Raw genomic sequence first — 15,573 nt, 5'->3', positions numbered from 1 at the left:
GCAAACAGGACGTGAGCAAAGGGGAAGTGGAGGGAGTCAATACTCAGGCAAGGACTGGATGAATGAGTGTGTTTTTTTTTTTAAGTGTTAAAAGCTGAAGGAGCCCAGCAGGCACAGGACGTCAATATAACGTCTGGTTGACATTGGACATAACGTCGAACGTACGTTGCATTTTGGTTGAGAATGAAAATCGGGTTGACGTCAGTATTTAATGCCAATTTGACATTTTGACTTAACGTTGTATTTTGGTTACACAACCTAAAAACAACACATATCAATGTCAGCTGACCTCGGTATTGGACATCAAATTAACATTGTCATTACATGTTGAATTGACATTGAATTTTGGTCACCCGATGTCGCAACCGAAATTTAACCACATTTTAAATATCTCAATGTCTTATGACATTATGAGGGCATTCCTTTAAAGGTGTGAGGTCATGTGAAAACTAGGAATAGGAAAGAATTCTTTAAACTTGTTAAATCTGTGAAATAAACATGAATTTTAAACTCCATACCTACTAAACTACTGAAGGTGTTTCCTGAAGTTAATGGACATCCTTTTAACCCTTTAAAAAGTCTTTCAAAAATGGGCCACATTTTGGCCGTTCCTGCTAAAGGAACTCTTTTTTTAAAGAGTTTGCCTTTTTGTTGATGTTAAATTAAACAAAATCATTGGAACTTTATTTTTATTACTACTTTTGTATTTTTATTTTATTATTTTTTATACTGTCCACATGTGTGGATTATGCAGTTATCAGGTCTTGGTCACATTGCTTTTTATGGTTTTATGAACAGATTAAGTCCCAGCAGACACAAATAGATTTAGAAAGAAACCACAAAAAAAAGATAAGGATATAAATGGAAAGTATGAAGTAATTTTTGCTTGAGACAGGAATTTTGAATAGAGTTACTCTTGCAAGATATGTGAAACATGTAACTGCTACTATTAAAGCATGATGATCAGAAAGCAGAACTCATCTTGGATGTGTGAGACTGATATATTTTAACTCTTCCCATGAGTTCACTGTTTTATGGCTTTATGTACAGCATCACATCAACTAACAGCAGGGATTGATAATAAGGACTGCCTCATGGCCCGGGGTCAGCATGAAAGATGCTCTGGACAGTTGATGGATTTGTCACTGGCCTGACACTGCTGCATCATCACGAAAGTTTATAATTTGCACGTAATTTTAAGCCTTGCCAGTTTAAACTTTCAAGTCAAGCTTTCAATTTTAAAGCATTCAGATTCAAGATAATGCAAAATAATTTGGGTAATTGCAAACACTGAAACAAGTTTTCTCTTTCATCTTCTTATGCTTGAACGGACAAATATACTGTATATAAAATTATGTCAAAATAATACAAACATTTAAGAAAATATCAGATGTGTGTCAATGGAACATGATCACTTTCTTCATTCCAGACAGCCGGTAAGATGTGTGCAACCTCTTTACTTCCTTGTTTGTTTGTTTTTCTTCTCATGAACTGATTCTCTGAGCTGATCAGCCAATCAGAATGATCTCTCGCACCAACTGCCCAATGCGGATTCAACACTCAAAAAGCCACCAACAAGGTCCAACTAGTGCCAACAATGCAGAACACACCGCAAAAACTGCTCAATGATAGCCTATTGTTATCCTATATAGTCCCAGCAACTGTAAAACGTGTCCTAAATCTATTTTTTTTATTTTATTTTTTTTTATTTGTGTACTCAAATCTGACACAGAGACAGTGAAGAATCATAATGAACCCCAAATCCAGCATAGAGGGGTTCAGTGAGTGTGGTGTTGAATGTGTGTAAGTGTGTGTGTGTGTGTGTATCAGAGACGCTGTAGAAGGACAGAGTGCCGGCCATCACATCCACATACACTCCTACTCTTGTAGAGAATGAAGCAACAGTTATGTCAGTTTTCTTATTATTGTGACGGACAGTGAATCTGTTATCAAAGTACCAGAGACTCCAGGATTTGTCATTGTATCCAAACCAACAACCTTTACGTTCTTTCCTGCTGATTCCTTTATATGACACTGCTATAATAGCAAACCTCCCACTCCATTCAGCCTCCCAGTAATGGCGCTCAGTAAGACTCTCTCGACACAGAACCTGGTCACAAAGCTCAAATCTCTCTGGATGATCAGGATACGGCTGATGCTCATACACAAGTGTGATCTTCCTGTTCTCATCAGACAGAATGAGACGAGTATGTGTTGTGTTTGGATCCAGTGTGAGGTCACAGGCCCCTGCACACAAGAAGAGACAAACAGTGTTTCTGTGGTCCATTGACCCCTATTGGTCCTTTACATAATTATATTTAACAATATAATATTTGTACAGATGACACGTTCCCATTAAAAAGACAATGTAACAGATGAAATGGCTGAATATTGGAAATTAATTATACTTGATTGCATTTGTTCATCAAAGTCATAAAGGACAGGTTGAGGATGGTTTCAAAGCAAGTTCATGATTAATGACTCTCAAAAAAGTTTGAGACTTATCTACAACAACACAACAATTATTAAAGGTGTGTCTGTGTTTGAAGACTTACATTTTCGTAGTCCTGCTGACATTCTGATCGCTCCTCCATGATCCACACTATAAACACACAAAAACACATTTGAACTTTATCTCTCATCTTCATTATCAGGACATTCATCACAAGTAGTATTTTTTTTTTTTACTATACAATTTATTATAAGTAAAATGTAGTAAAATATTAAAACACTTTTGAGATCTGCATTTTTTTCTTCCCTTGTCATACTTTGCAGATGTTTGTCATGGTCGGCACCTCTCTCCGACTTATTCCTGCTGTTCACCAGTGTTCTGTCTCTGTCAGCTACACGTGGTAGTTTGTTTTGATCCTGTCATCATCTGCTGCACGTGGGGGAGCAATCAGTGCTAACTCGTAGCGCTGCACGCTCTATCAGCCCCGCACCTGTTACTCGTTTCCCCTTCCTATTTATTCCTGTCTTTGTCTTCTCTTGTGTGACACAGCACTTGTGTGACAGTGACTACATTTACATGGACATCAATACTCCGATTTTAATACGATTAAGACAATACTCTGATTAAGAGTCTACCATGTAAACAGGGATTTTTGAATACCTTAATCCGGCAAAAGTCATAATCGAAGTAAACACAAATCGAATTAAGACATGTGGAGTATTTCTATTTTAGTTGCATTATTGAAGTGCAGTACAGACATGTAAACACTTTAATCACATTATTACCATCGTGTAGGACTTTTCGCCGCATTTTGTGACAGGACACACACACGGCAGTGGTCAACCGTTTGATGGCAAATAAAAGAGCTTCAACTCTGCCGTCGTCTGTATGCACATACAAATAATTACCTGCTAAACGTATGTTTATACATGAATTTCTGGAGGGGACGTTGGATGGCATCGTGTGGTGACGTAATGACGTGTGCCATTAATCGAACTATGTACTATGACGTGTAAAACGGGAACATGAAAGGATTATTTTAAAAGCAACTCATGTTAATCACAATATTGTCTTATTCAGAATAAGGTAAATAATTTACCTTACTGATGTCCATGTAAACGTAGTCATGACTTCACACGGTTATGTGATTTCCATTTAGACACGTGCACAAGTAAAAACATTGCTCTTAGATTTTTTTTTGTTATCAACATTTTTTATTTTTCATACATAACATCCAAAAAAATTAATAAATAAACAAATAAAAAATACAAAATAATAATAATAAAAAAAAAACACAACAACAACAGACACATACTCAATATCTCAAAGTCCAGTCAAAGGGAGGGAGAGAGGGAAGGACAAGAAAAACATAAGTCACTCCTTTATACAGTCACGTATATCAAAGAGAAAGCACTGCCAAGCATCAATGGTAGAAGGCTTGGCCCAATTGATTCATGCTGTTGTACATTCACAAGTCACTATTTGCAGGAGGCTACGGATCCAATATGTTTTTCCACACATGTGCGGTGTAAACCAGTTTTGTATTATTGTCTTCTTTGCAGCTGTAAAACCAGCAAACAACATTCTCTTTTGCATTGAAGTTATACAGAGGCCAGAATCATCATTAAGAAGACACAAACTTGGATTAACAGACCAATCAATATGCAGTAAGGATGATAGAACCAGGTTTACATGTGTCCATAGACTGATGACGACAGGACATTCCCAAAACATATGCAGAAAAGTACCTGACGATGTAGTATTACATATATGGCAGTTGAGATTCGGTTGTAGTTTCATTTTAAATCTTTTGTAAGGAGTTATGTATGCTCTATGAATGACTTTGAAGTGAATAAGACGATGAGCCAGATTTTTAGATGTTAAACTGAGATTAGACTACACTCTCTCCCAGTCGACAGACAAATTAAGGTCAGATAATTCCCTATTCCAAATAGTTTTAATAGAAGGAGGTTTGGTAATGCAATCAATAATCTTATTATATATTAAAGAAACAGACGGCCGACCAACAGATGGTGCAATCCAATCTTGCATAGGATGAGAGGAGATGGGAGATGCCCAAGGAACTCCATACGCTTTGAGAGCAGAACATAATTGAAGAAAGACAAAATATGCGGATGCTGGTAGACAAAATTTGGTTCTTAATGTCTGAAATGAACATAAGCCCTGGTTATCATATACAGTGGGTACGGAAAGTATTCAGACCCCCTTACATTTTTCACTCTTTGTTATATTGCAGCCATTTGCTAAAATCATCCAAGTTATTTTTTTTCCCTCATTAATGTACACACAGCACCCCATATTGACAGAAAAACACAGAATTGTTGACATTTTTGCAGATTTATTAAAAAAGAAAAACTGAAATATCACATGGTCCTAAGTATTCAGACCCTTTGCTCAGTATTTAGTAGAAGCACCCTTTTGATCTAATACAGCCATGAGTCTTTTTGGGAAAGATGCAACAAGTTTTTCACACCTGGATTTGGGGATCCTCTGCCATTCCTCCTTGCAGATCCTCTCCAGTTCTGTCACGTTGGATGGTAAACGTTGGTGGACAGCCATTTTTAGGTCTCTCCAGAGATGCTCAATTGGGTTTAAGTCAGGGCTCTGGCTGGGCCATTCAAGAACAGTCACGGAGTTGTTGTGAAGCCACTCCTTCGTTATTTTAGCTGTGTGCTTAGGGTCATTGTCTTGTTGGAAGGTAAACCTTCGGCCCAGTCTAAGGTCCTGAGCACTCTGGAGAAGGTTTTCGTCCAGGATATCCCTGTACTTGGCCGCATTCATCTTTCCCTCGATTGCAACCAGTCGTCCTGTCCCTGCAGCTGAAAAACACCCCCACAGCATGATGCTGCCACCACCATGCTTCACTGTTGGGACTGTATTGGACAGGTGATGAGCAGTGCCTGGTTTTCTCCACACATACCGCTTAGAATTAAGGTCAAAAAGTTCTATCTTGGTCTCATCAGACCAGAGAATCTTATTTCTCACCATCTTGGAGTCCTCCATGCGGGCTTTCATGTGTCTTGCACTGAGGAGAGGCTTCCGTCGGGCCACTCTGCCATAAAGCCCCGACTGGTGGAGGGCTGCAGTGATGGGTGACTTTCTACAACTTTCTCCCATCTCCCGACTGCATCTCTGGAGCTCAGCCACAGCGATCTTTGGGTTCTTCTTTACCTCTCTCACCAAGGCTCTTCTCCCCCGATAGCTCAGTTTGGCCGGACGGCCAGCTCTAGGAAGTGTTCTGGTCGTCCCAAACGTCTTCCATTTAAGGATTATGGCGGCCACTGTGCTCTTAGGAACCGTAAGTGCAGCAGAAATGTAATTTTTTTGTAACCTCGGCCAGATCTGTGCCTTGCCACAATTCTGTCTCCGAGCTCTTCAGGCAGTTCCTTTGACCTCATGATTCTCATTTGCTCTGACATGCACTGTGAGCTGTAAGGTCTTATATAGACAGGTGTGTGGCTTTCCTAATCAAGTCCAATCAGTATAATCAAACACAGCTGGACTCAAATGAAGGTGTAGAACCATCTCAAGGATGATCAGAAGAAATGGACAGCACCTGAGTTAAATATATGAGTGTCACAGCAAAGGGTCTGAATACTTAGCACCATGTGATATTTCAGTTTTTCTTTTTTAATAAATCTGCAAAAATGTCAACAATTCTGTGTTTTTCTGTCAATATGGGGTGCTGTGTATACATTAATGAGGGGAAAAAAATGAACTTAAATGATTTTAGCAAATGGCTGCAAAATAACAAAGAGTGAAAAATTTAAGGGGGTCTGAATACTTTCCGTACCCACTGTATATCACCGCATGTGTTTACACCCAAAGAGGACCAAGAGGGTTGGACAAATGGACGATTTCCGCATACAAAATTAAAATTGTGCCATAAAGGTGTACTGTTACAAAATTTGAAGGTTCCTCCTATCCGACGTTCCACCGTTTTCCAGATTTTAATAGAGTTGGCCACAACCGGACCAAATTTATAATTATCCCCTTTTTTTCCTGTGCCAGTAAATAACATATCTTGGAGTCTATTTGGTTTAACCTTGTCAGCTTCAATCACTCTCCAAGAAACTGTAGATTGAGGATCAACCCAATTATGAAGAGCCTTAAGCTGGAGCGACCAATAATACAGTTCAAAATTTGGTACAGCCAGTCCTCCTGCGCTATTAGGATGTTGTAATGTGGTAAGCTTAATTCTGGGGCATTTATCATTCCAGATAAATTTAGAAATTATGGAGTTGATCTCCTTAAAGTAACCTGGAGGGGGAGAAAGTGGTAGCATAGAGAAAAAAAAAATTAAATCGAGGTAACAAATTCATCTTAACAGTGGAGATTCTTCCTTGAAGAGATACTTTAAGATTCTTCCATCTTTGAATGTCATTTTTGACCTTAACTAAAATATTATTAAAATTGTCTCTGGTAATCCTATGAATGTTTTTATGTATGGTAATGCCCAAATAGATGAAAGATTCCTTAATAGGGATAAATGAGGGAATAGAAGAATTAACTTTAACATTGTTAATTGGCATTAAAGCAGATTTGCTCCAATTTATTTTATATCCTGATAAGCTACTAAAATGATCAAATTCCTTAATTATACTAGAGACTGAAACATCAAAGTGGTCTAAATATAGAATAATATCATCAGCGTATAATGAAATACTATGATTATGATCATGAATCTTAATCGATACTTCAGATTTCTGATGGCTTGTGCTAAGGGTTCAAGAGATAGACAAAACAATAAGGGGAAAGCGGACATCCCTGCCTTGTTCCCGCTGCAAAGGGAATGGGGAAATAATATTACTAGTTATGACTGATGCTGCAGGTGAGTGGTATAATGTCTTAATCATAGAAATGAAGTGTTCACGAAGCGAAACATTGCAGAACTGCCCACATATAATTCCACTCTAGCCTGTCAAAGGCTTTTTCTGCATCAAGTGAAAAGACCGCACAAGGGGTCAGGTGGGAGTCTGCAAAGTCAAGAATATGAAGGAGTCGACGATATTGTCAGATGCATTGCGCCTTGATGAAACCAGTTTGGTCCTCCTTGATCAAACTATGAATTACCTTCTCCATACGAAAAGCAAAAACTTTAGCATAGATTTTAAGATCACATGGGATAAGCGAAATCGGTCTGTAGCTGGAACAATCTAATGGGTCTTTCCTTTTTAAGAAGTAATGAAATCAGTGATGTTTTTGATCTCTATGAAATACCCCATGTTCAATTGCAAAATTAAATGAATTAAGCATAAGTGTCCCTACCAAATCCCAAATTTCTAAATATAATTCAGGGGAGACCATCTAGACCTGGCGATTTGCCCTTTTGAAGGCTTTTAGAGAGACGTGCAGCTCCTCCAAACTTAATGGGGCCTCCAAAGATTCTTTATCCATCTGTGAGATTCGAGGCAGTTCCAATTTATCTAAATACTGCTTACAAATTGGTTCATCAAAATCGGTTTCGCTTTATACAGATTCATGTAAAACCTTTAAATATGTCATTAATTGCCGCAGGGTTCGTGGTGACCTGATCATCCGATGATTTTATTGCGCTAATATATGCCTTAGACTCGCATTCTTTCAACCTAAGGGCCAATAAATGACTAGGTCTCTCTGATTCAAAATAATATTTTTGCCTAGTCCTATGTAAAATAAATTCCGCCTTTGAGTGTGAAAGTAAATCATATTCTTCTTTTAAAGAGGACAACTGTGTAGCCTGTTGATCAGTAAAATGTTGTTTTGTAGGTTTTGCAATGATTGGATTTTATTTTCTAATTGTGTAAACTGGTGAGTTTTCGCTTTGGCAAGAGTAGAAGAGAAAGATATACAGAATCCTCGTATGGCACACTTAGTCGATTCCCACATTATTTGAGGATCCACATCAGAGGGCATATTGATTTCAAGAAATTCCTTAATATATTCTTTTAGTGAAGTAATGAAAGTCTGATTACTTAATAATGATATGTTAAAGCGCCATCTAGGGGACTTGGCTTTAACATCGGAGAGAGGAACACTGCACAACACAGCAGAATGATCAGATAATAAAATTGGTAATATAGAAATGGAGGAATTAGACGAAATTAAAGATGGGCTGAGAAATATGTAGTCTATCCTAGAGAAAGTCTTATGTCTATTAGAAAAAAAAGTGAAGTCCTTAGCTTTAGTATTCTGAATTCTCCAAAGATCGATTAAGTTGAGCTCCGTGATAAATTTATTCAGTAATTTAGAAGATGGATTGGCTGTTGTAGATTTGATTTGATCAGATTGAGATTCATCTAAAGCAGGATTTATGACAGCATTAAAATCACCACCCACAACTAATGGGCAGTCAGTCTGCTCAAGTAATGTTTTGGAAATCTGTGTAAGGAACGCACTGTCTGTCTCATTCGGACCATAAATAGAGACCAATGCTAACCTATTATTATATATTTTGAATCGGATAAAAACAAATCTACCCTTCTCATCACTACCAAGGTGTTCAATTGTTAAATGTAACTTTCGATTAACAAGGATAAGCACCCCCTTAGTTTTATTTTGAGCGCAGGAAAAAGCCGCTAATTTATAATATTTATTCTGAAAACGTGCCATGTCAGATTGTTTTAAATGCGTCTCTTGAATTAGGGCACAGGAAATAGACTTACGGTGTAAATATTCTAACACACGGGTTCGTTTAACAGCAGAATTTAAACCATTCACATTCAGTGATAAAATATATAGAGTATGCATTGAATATTCATAATCCCAAAATTGTAATCAATAAATGAAAAAAAAAAACAGAAGCACTTCCATTCTGTAAGTAGCACGTAAACGCTGTTGCTCTTAGATTTGATGACAAGAGATGATAAGAGTGTGCCATAGTCAGTAGATTGGCACTGATTTAAATAATAATAATAAAAAAACGTTTTAGACATTAAGAAATAAATAGAGGTTTTGTGAAGAGTCTTCTGAATGGTGTACACCAGGGACGTTTCAAGACCCTTATTAAGTCTTGTTAGTTTAAACATTCAAGTGATTTTAAGCCATTCCATCACAAGGCACCATGAGAACTCAAATCAGTATTTGTGTAATGTGATTTCTGTGCACGCACACAGAAAGCCACCTCTCAGACAGCACACAAGTAGTAAGTCTTTGTGAGAAAATACACACAAAACTTTGTCAAAATGCCTGTCTGTTTTCCTGTATTTATTTATACTACTGGTTGTAATTTGTTTATTTGTCCTTACTTTATTATTGGCTGTCTTTAATGGTTGAACTTTATTATAGTTAGACTAGCATTTTTTATTTTGCCTTTTTAGCAATTACTGGTTAAGAACAATGAAAGCAACAACTTATTTATTCAGGTGTGTAACGTGGGGAGCGTGACAATGGAGTTAGAGATCCAAATGCAAGGCTTTATTATAGAGCATGGTCAGACAGGCAGGATCAAACACCAGAAAAAAACAGTAATATCCAAGGCACAGGCAAAAGGGTAATTTAAAACACAGGCAAGGGTCAGGGCAGGCAGCAAACAATAAAAAAACAAGGAAACAGTCCACAGTCAAAAACACAGGAACACAGGAAAATACAAAAGCTAGGAACACACTACAGGCTAATTATACTCAGCAATCTTAGAGTGTGTGTGCAACTTTTATACTCCTCCTGATGGGTAAAGGGAGGAGTCCGTAATTGGTTCCTATGCAGAGGGTCATGGGAAATGGAGTCCATGGTAGAGTAGCAGGAGTCTGGAATGGAGTGCCCTGTAGTGGAGTTCATGGGTACTCCAGCTGGCGATCTTAACAAGGTGGAACCCGTGAATATTTGGCGGTTAGCATTGAGCCCGTAGTCAATATTTTTGTTTTAGCTGCTATTAACAGTAATACTTGTTAATAATGATGACAATATTCAAGAAACCATGATTGTTCTGTTTATTCCTGTAAAGTCGCTTTGAAACAATCTGTATTGTATGAAGTATATAAAGTAAATAAAGGTGTCTTGACTTAAGGGAATACGAGCAGCAGCAGCAGCAACTAATGACCTGGCCTGTTGTTCAAGTACTAGCCATAAACATGACCCTATTCCTAAACCAGAAATTCCCAACTAAGCAGTTTAATTTAATTAACATAATATATTAACACTTCCAGTTTCTGATAAGTAAAGTTTGAAAACAAGCAGCATTGAGAGTTATAGCACAAATACCAGAGGAACTATATCTAATATTTAAAAAGAAGTGAAAAATGAAATATGAGGCCTCAGGGCCAGTTCCAGTATTTCATCTGAAATAGTCTGAAATCACTGAGGGTGCTCTTGTGCAGATATTATGTGTAAGCAATGGCTCCTAAGCTGATAACAAAAATAGTAATGTACAGGTAGAGATTTACACAATTGCAAATGTGCTATTCATTACATTTACAAATAAGTGCACCCTGCTACACTCTTGCAAAAAAACTTTTATTATTACATTACATTGCATTATTACAATGAAGCTGTCTATACTGCACAATGTAGCTCTCATTTACATCATGTACAACACTGTTTATATGACAGGATTCACAAGAATATAGAACTCAGCGCTGAACAAAATTCCAGTGTTTTGAGCGGTGAGTGGATTCTGACAATGTAAACACCTCTCATTGACTATTGCGTCGACAAATAAATCAACTCCTATGTCAGTGATTGGCTGCACTGCTCAATGCTATAAAGAAACCTCTGACGCAAACACAAATATGTAGGGTACAACGGGGCTAAAGGCCCACCTTTAGAAAAAATGTGCTATTCACTGCGCCTAAAATGTATAATTGCAGAAAAAAAATATATGCGTTGTATTGAACATTAATGGAGTAACAGATTTTGTGTGAAAATAAATCATTCAAGTTGTTTATTTTGTTTAAAAATCTTAAATGTATGAGGTGGCAAGGGGGTAAAAGGCACACAGAATTGATACAAATAATTCAGCTAAAATAATCTTTTGTTTAATAATGTCTAAGTTAATACTTGTTGAAAACAATCACTTTAGCAAAGTTTGTACTGTTTTCTGCTTAATTTGAAAAAAAAAGTTCAATAAATATACTGTCATTAAAATATGTTAATATAAAAAAATATTTTAAAATACAGAAACAAAATCATTTTAATTAGTAAAGATTCTGAAAGTACTGATGGAGATCCAATATTAATTGAAAATATATTTACAGCAGTAACAACAAATTAAATTTTATTATATGATATTATTAATATCATGTTTTAAAATATGATGGCTTCATTCTAAACATGGTGATTATCTCTAATATGGACATATGATATTTACCATCTGAATCTAACCATTTCATGTCAACAAATGGAAAAGTCAGCAATCTATTAATTATCATGTTACTTACTGTGCGCCTTTCGCCCCCAACAGCAAAGGCACTTTTTACCCCAAATACCATACTTTTACATATTCTTTCGTTATTTAAAAAAATTTGCTTTAATTATCTTAAACAAAACTAAAAATCATAAAGAAGACCTTTGTCTCAAAATATATGCATTAATTTTAGAGATTCTCATTTGCTACTTAAATCTATTGTAGCATTTGGACCAATCAGACACACAATTTTGCATTTGATTTAACAAATCAATTAGTTATTAGATTAACAAATGGTCACAGACCCTTACCCAATACACATTCCCGGTGCCAGTAGGACTGTCAAGGACTTTAGGCCCCTGGTCCCATGGCAACCAATCAGATAACACTAGTTTTATTGCTCAAATGAATGCAAATGGCCGAGCAACACTCACTTCATATCCCCTTTTGGAAAAAGACATTATGCCATAAAATTGACTTTTCTCTAATTAATTCATAGAAAAACCTTTCTTTGAATGAGCACACATATCATTAAGTCATTGTGTATATTATTACTGTTTTTGTGTATTGTATACTGTTTTATGCATGCTTATAATAGATCACTAGTTAATATCACTCTGACTGTAACATGTTTGGTCTCTATCAATTCGTCTTCGGATGAATAAGTGTAACAAAATCTCTCAAACATCAGTTTAACGAAAGCCACAATAAAAATATGGGATACCATCCATTGAGTTTTTGATACTGATATATTAAAGTGTCATAGTGTATACAAACAAGCAACCTCCACACATAAACAACCATTTCACCCCCTCTCCATAATATGTACACATCAGTTCCTTCAAAACAGTCCACGCAATAAGTTTTACAAAAAAACCTGTGTTTCCAGCGTTTTTGGCCGTTGCCAACAATTTTGTCCCAAGTGTTCCAATACCGGCAATGACACGATGAATCAGTCAATGAATAATCCACAGACCGTCGGTATGTAATCCAATGCTATTTCCCACACGCATTTCGCGGTTGAACTTATCGTACACAGTCTAATAGAGCTACTTAACTCAAAACCTTGTGTAACATACAGTCAATTTAACATAAGGCTCAGGGATTCAGTAGAAAAACATTTTCTCATCTCTGGCCTAACAAAGGATGAAAACCAGTGAGCTCTCACTCAAGCATCCCGCCTTTTGTATTAAAACCAACCACCCTTCAACTTCACTTACTCTCTCTGCTTATATTGGAGTCCTCCCCCTCCTACCTGAGGACGTAGCCCTCTAGTGTTGAGGAGAAGAACTGCAGTAACAGTAAATTCAACATAGAACTGTTACATAAGTGAGAGTGAATATTACATGTTGATACCTATGCAACATATTAATGTCCTAAGAATCTTTAATAGTTTGTATAAAAACTTCCAATCCAACCCCTTTGCAAATTAACATGCTCTCAGACAAAGAGTCATAAACTCCCCCCAGTATTTCCAAACTCCCGCTTGGAAATTCAGCCTTTCTCATTGGTCAAGCCCATCCTGAGAGGTGTTACTTTTCTCACCTTAAAGGGCTCACGCACAGTTCCGCCTGCGGCTCTTCTGCAAAAACTCTACTGCTAAATCTCCAGACTGCTGCCCGTGTGGAGAGCCTGAGCCGGTACCGGTGTGCCTGGTGGGCTCCAACATATCTCAGTCTGCGGTTCTGTTAGATCCTAAAAGGATGTGAGCTAGAACTCTTCTGAAACACTTAAATTTTGCGCCAGGCCTTGCGGCCTTGACTTTCCATTCAACCAAAGCTCCTCGGACCTCAGAACACAGAATAACAGCTTGTGGAATTCATCACTCTTCAACCCGGAAGAACGTGATCGCGAGTCCAAAACCTTGAATCCATCAAGACTTTTCATCCGAGACTGCATTCCAGACACACGCCAACAGCCGTGGAAGTGCAAGTATGGTACATCTAACTAAACTAAACAGAGGTTTAGTATAAGCTATAGACCCCGTTATAAACGGCACTGATGGTTTTACTCTGGTGGTTAACTGACTCTTTCCATAACTGCATTCTGTTTTCTCTAATGGCTTCATTCATCCACTTTAGCTCCCCTTTTGTATATACGCATGAGTGTATGTATGTTTGTTTGTTTGTTTAGATTAGTTATGTGTGTTAGCGTTTAGTTAATAAAAGTTGTGTGCACAAATTACATGAGTTTCTGGTTCTGCCTTGCAAATTAATGTCCCTTTACGATTTTGACCCTCGCTACATGCTCTAATGCATTAATACTTAAGAAAGTATTTTCTGTGGCCACGAAAATATCCTTTCTTAGAGTTGATATGAACTTACACTGAATGGTCGCTGGACGACCAGATCAGTTGATGGCAATTTAATTCTGCTACAGTTATTATTGTCAGCCGATATAAATAATTGTAATTAATCATAATTAATTGTAATTATTTAAATACAATTCCCTTTTAAGCTAATTTGCTACACTATAACATTTAAAAAAAAACATAAAATATTAGATAAAGTAAGCACAGAATCAACTTTGCACTGTTCTGCGCGATCGCGTCAAAGATCAGACAAATATACACGTGCATCTTGAAAAGAGAAGGTATTGGAAAGTGCTACGCCATGTTTTTGTGCCATTTAGTGGTTTAGATGAAAATAATATCAAAGGCACCTTTTACCCCGGGGCGCCTTTAGCCCCGTTGTACTACTGATGTGATTTTTAAATCTGTTAACCTTAATATTATGGTTTCAAATGAAGGTGCTCTTGCTTTTGTTGCACTTCTAACACCTCTGTAGAAACATGGGGCTTTTGAATATTGTGATGGACAAATGGGGGTGGGGGGCATAGAGGTTGAGAACCGCTCGACTATATACATACATATACATATAAGGGAGCATTTAACTCACACATTGGATCTATGAAATTATCAGACTGGATGAACAAAATATTCAAGTTGAAATTCTATACTTATATACAGTGTGCCTTACACAACAATGGTTAGTGAAAGCAAAAAGGGCTGGATTCAAAAATCACAATGAAAATCATATAAAAAAATAAATAAAATTCAGGCTGATAATAATAATAATAATAATAATTCGTTACATTTATATAGCGTTAGAGAGGAGACGGAGTGATGAAGCCAATCAGTGTATGGGGATGATTAGGAGGCCATGATGGTCAGAGGCCAATGGGGAAATTTGGCCAGGATGCCGGGGTTACACCTTTCAGAAAGATCACAGCCACTCATAATGTAAATCAGTAATGTGTAAGGCTCCCATGTGCCTGTATGCACTCCCGATAACATCTAAATATTCTCCTGATGAGATGATGGATGGTGTCCTAGTGGATCTCCTGCCAGACCTGGATCAACGCATTAATGAGCTTCTGGACAGTCTGTGGTGCTGTTTGGCAGCTTCAGATGCTCCGATACATAATGTCCCAGAGGTTCGAAAGAATGAATGAAAGAAAGAATGGATGAAACGCATTTGTCCATGTTTCACTCCGTCTCGAATCGCGCTCACGGAAACCGCTCGAGAACTATCTCTTCTGCGGCTCGGTTCACTTTCAACTCCTTTTTATTTTTAGTAAGAGCAAGAGACTGTACGACATTGACATTACATTATTTGGCTGATTTTTACGTAGAGAGCGTGACAGCGCACCGCATTAAAATAAATGACCATTCATGTTTTCATAACCGCTGGCCAAATTCAAAAACTAAACTAAAATTAAAACATCTTTGAGAGTAAGGGTATCTGTCTCCCGGTATCTCTTCCATGCTCTTGAAACTGTG

General features: G+C 37.4%; 1 protein-coding gene across 1 annotated transcript in view; it reads right to left on the bottom strand.

Annotated features, from left to right (window-relative positions):
• Positions 1–432: 432 nt before the first annotated feature.
• LOC131526784 (NACHT, LRR and PYD domains-containing protein 12-like) overlaps positions 433–15,573 on the bottom strand; it is a 31,244-nt gene continuing 16,103 nt past the window's right edge. Inside the window, exons 9-10 of the mRNA XM_058755331.1 lie at positions 2,556–2,602; positions 433–2,247 (exon numbers count right to left, since the gene is read on the bottom strand). Coding sequence (XP_058611314.1) covers positions 1,718–2,247; positions 2,556–2,602 — 577 coding nt within the window. The 3' untranslated portion in view covers positions 433–1,717. The remainder of the gene's footprint in view (positions 2,248–2,555; positions 2,603–15,573) is intronic.

Source organism: Onychostoma macrolepis, chromosome 01 (assembly GCF_012432095.1).
Source record: "Onychostoma macrolepis isolate SWU-2019 chromosome 01, ASM1243209v1, whole genome shotgun sequence".
Classification (NCBI taxonomy): domain Eukaryota; kingdom Metazoa; phylum Chordata; class Actinopteri; order Cypriniformes; family Cyprinidae; genus Onychostoma; species Onychostoma macrolepis.
This window is presented reverse-complemented; position numbering and strand designations above follow the sequence as displayed.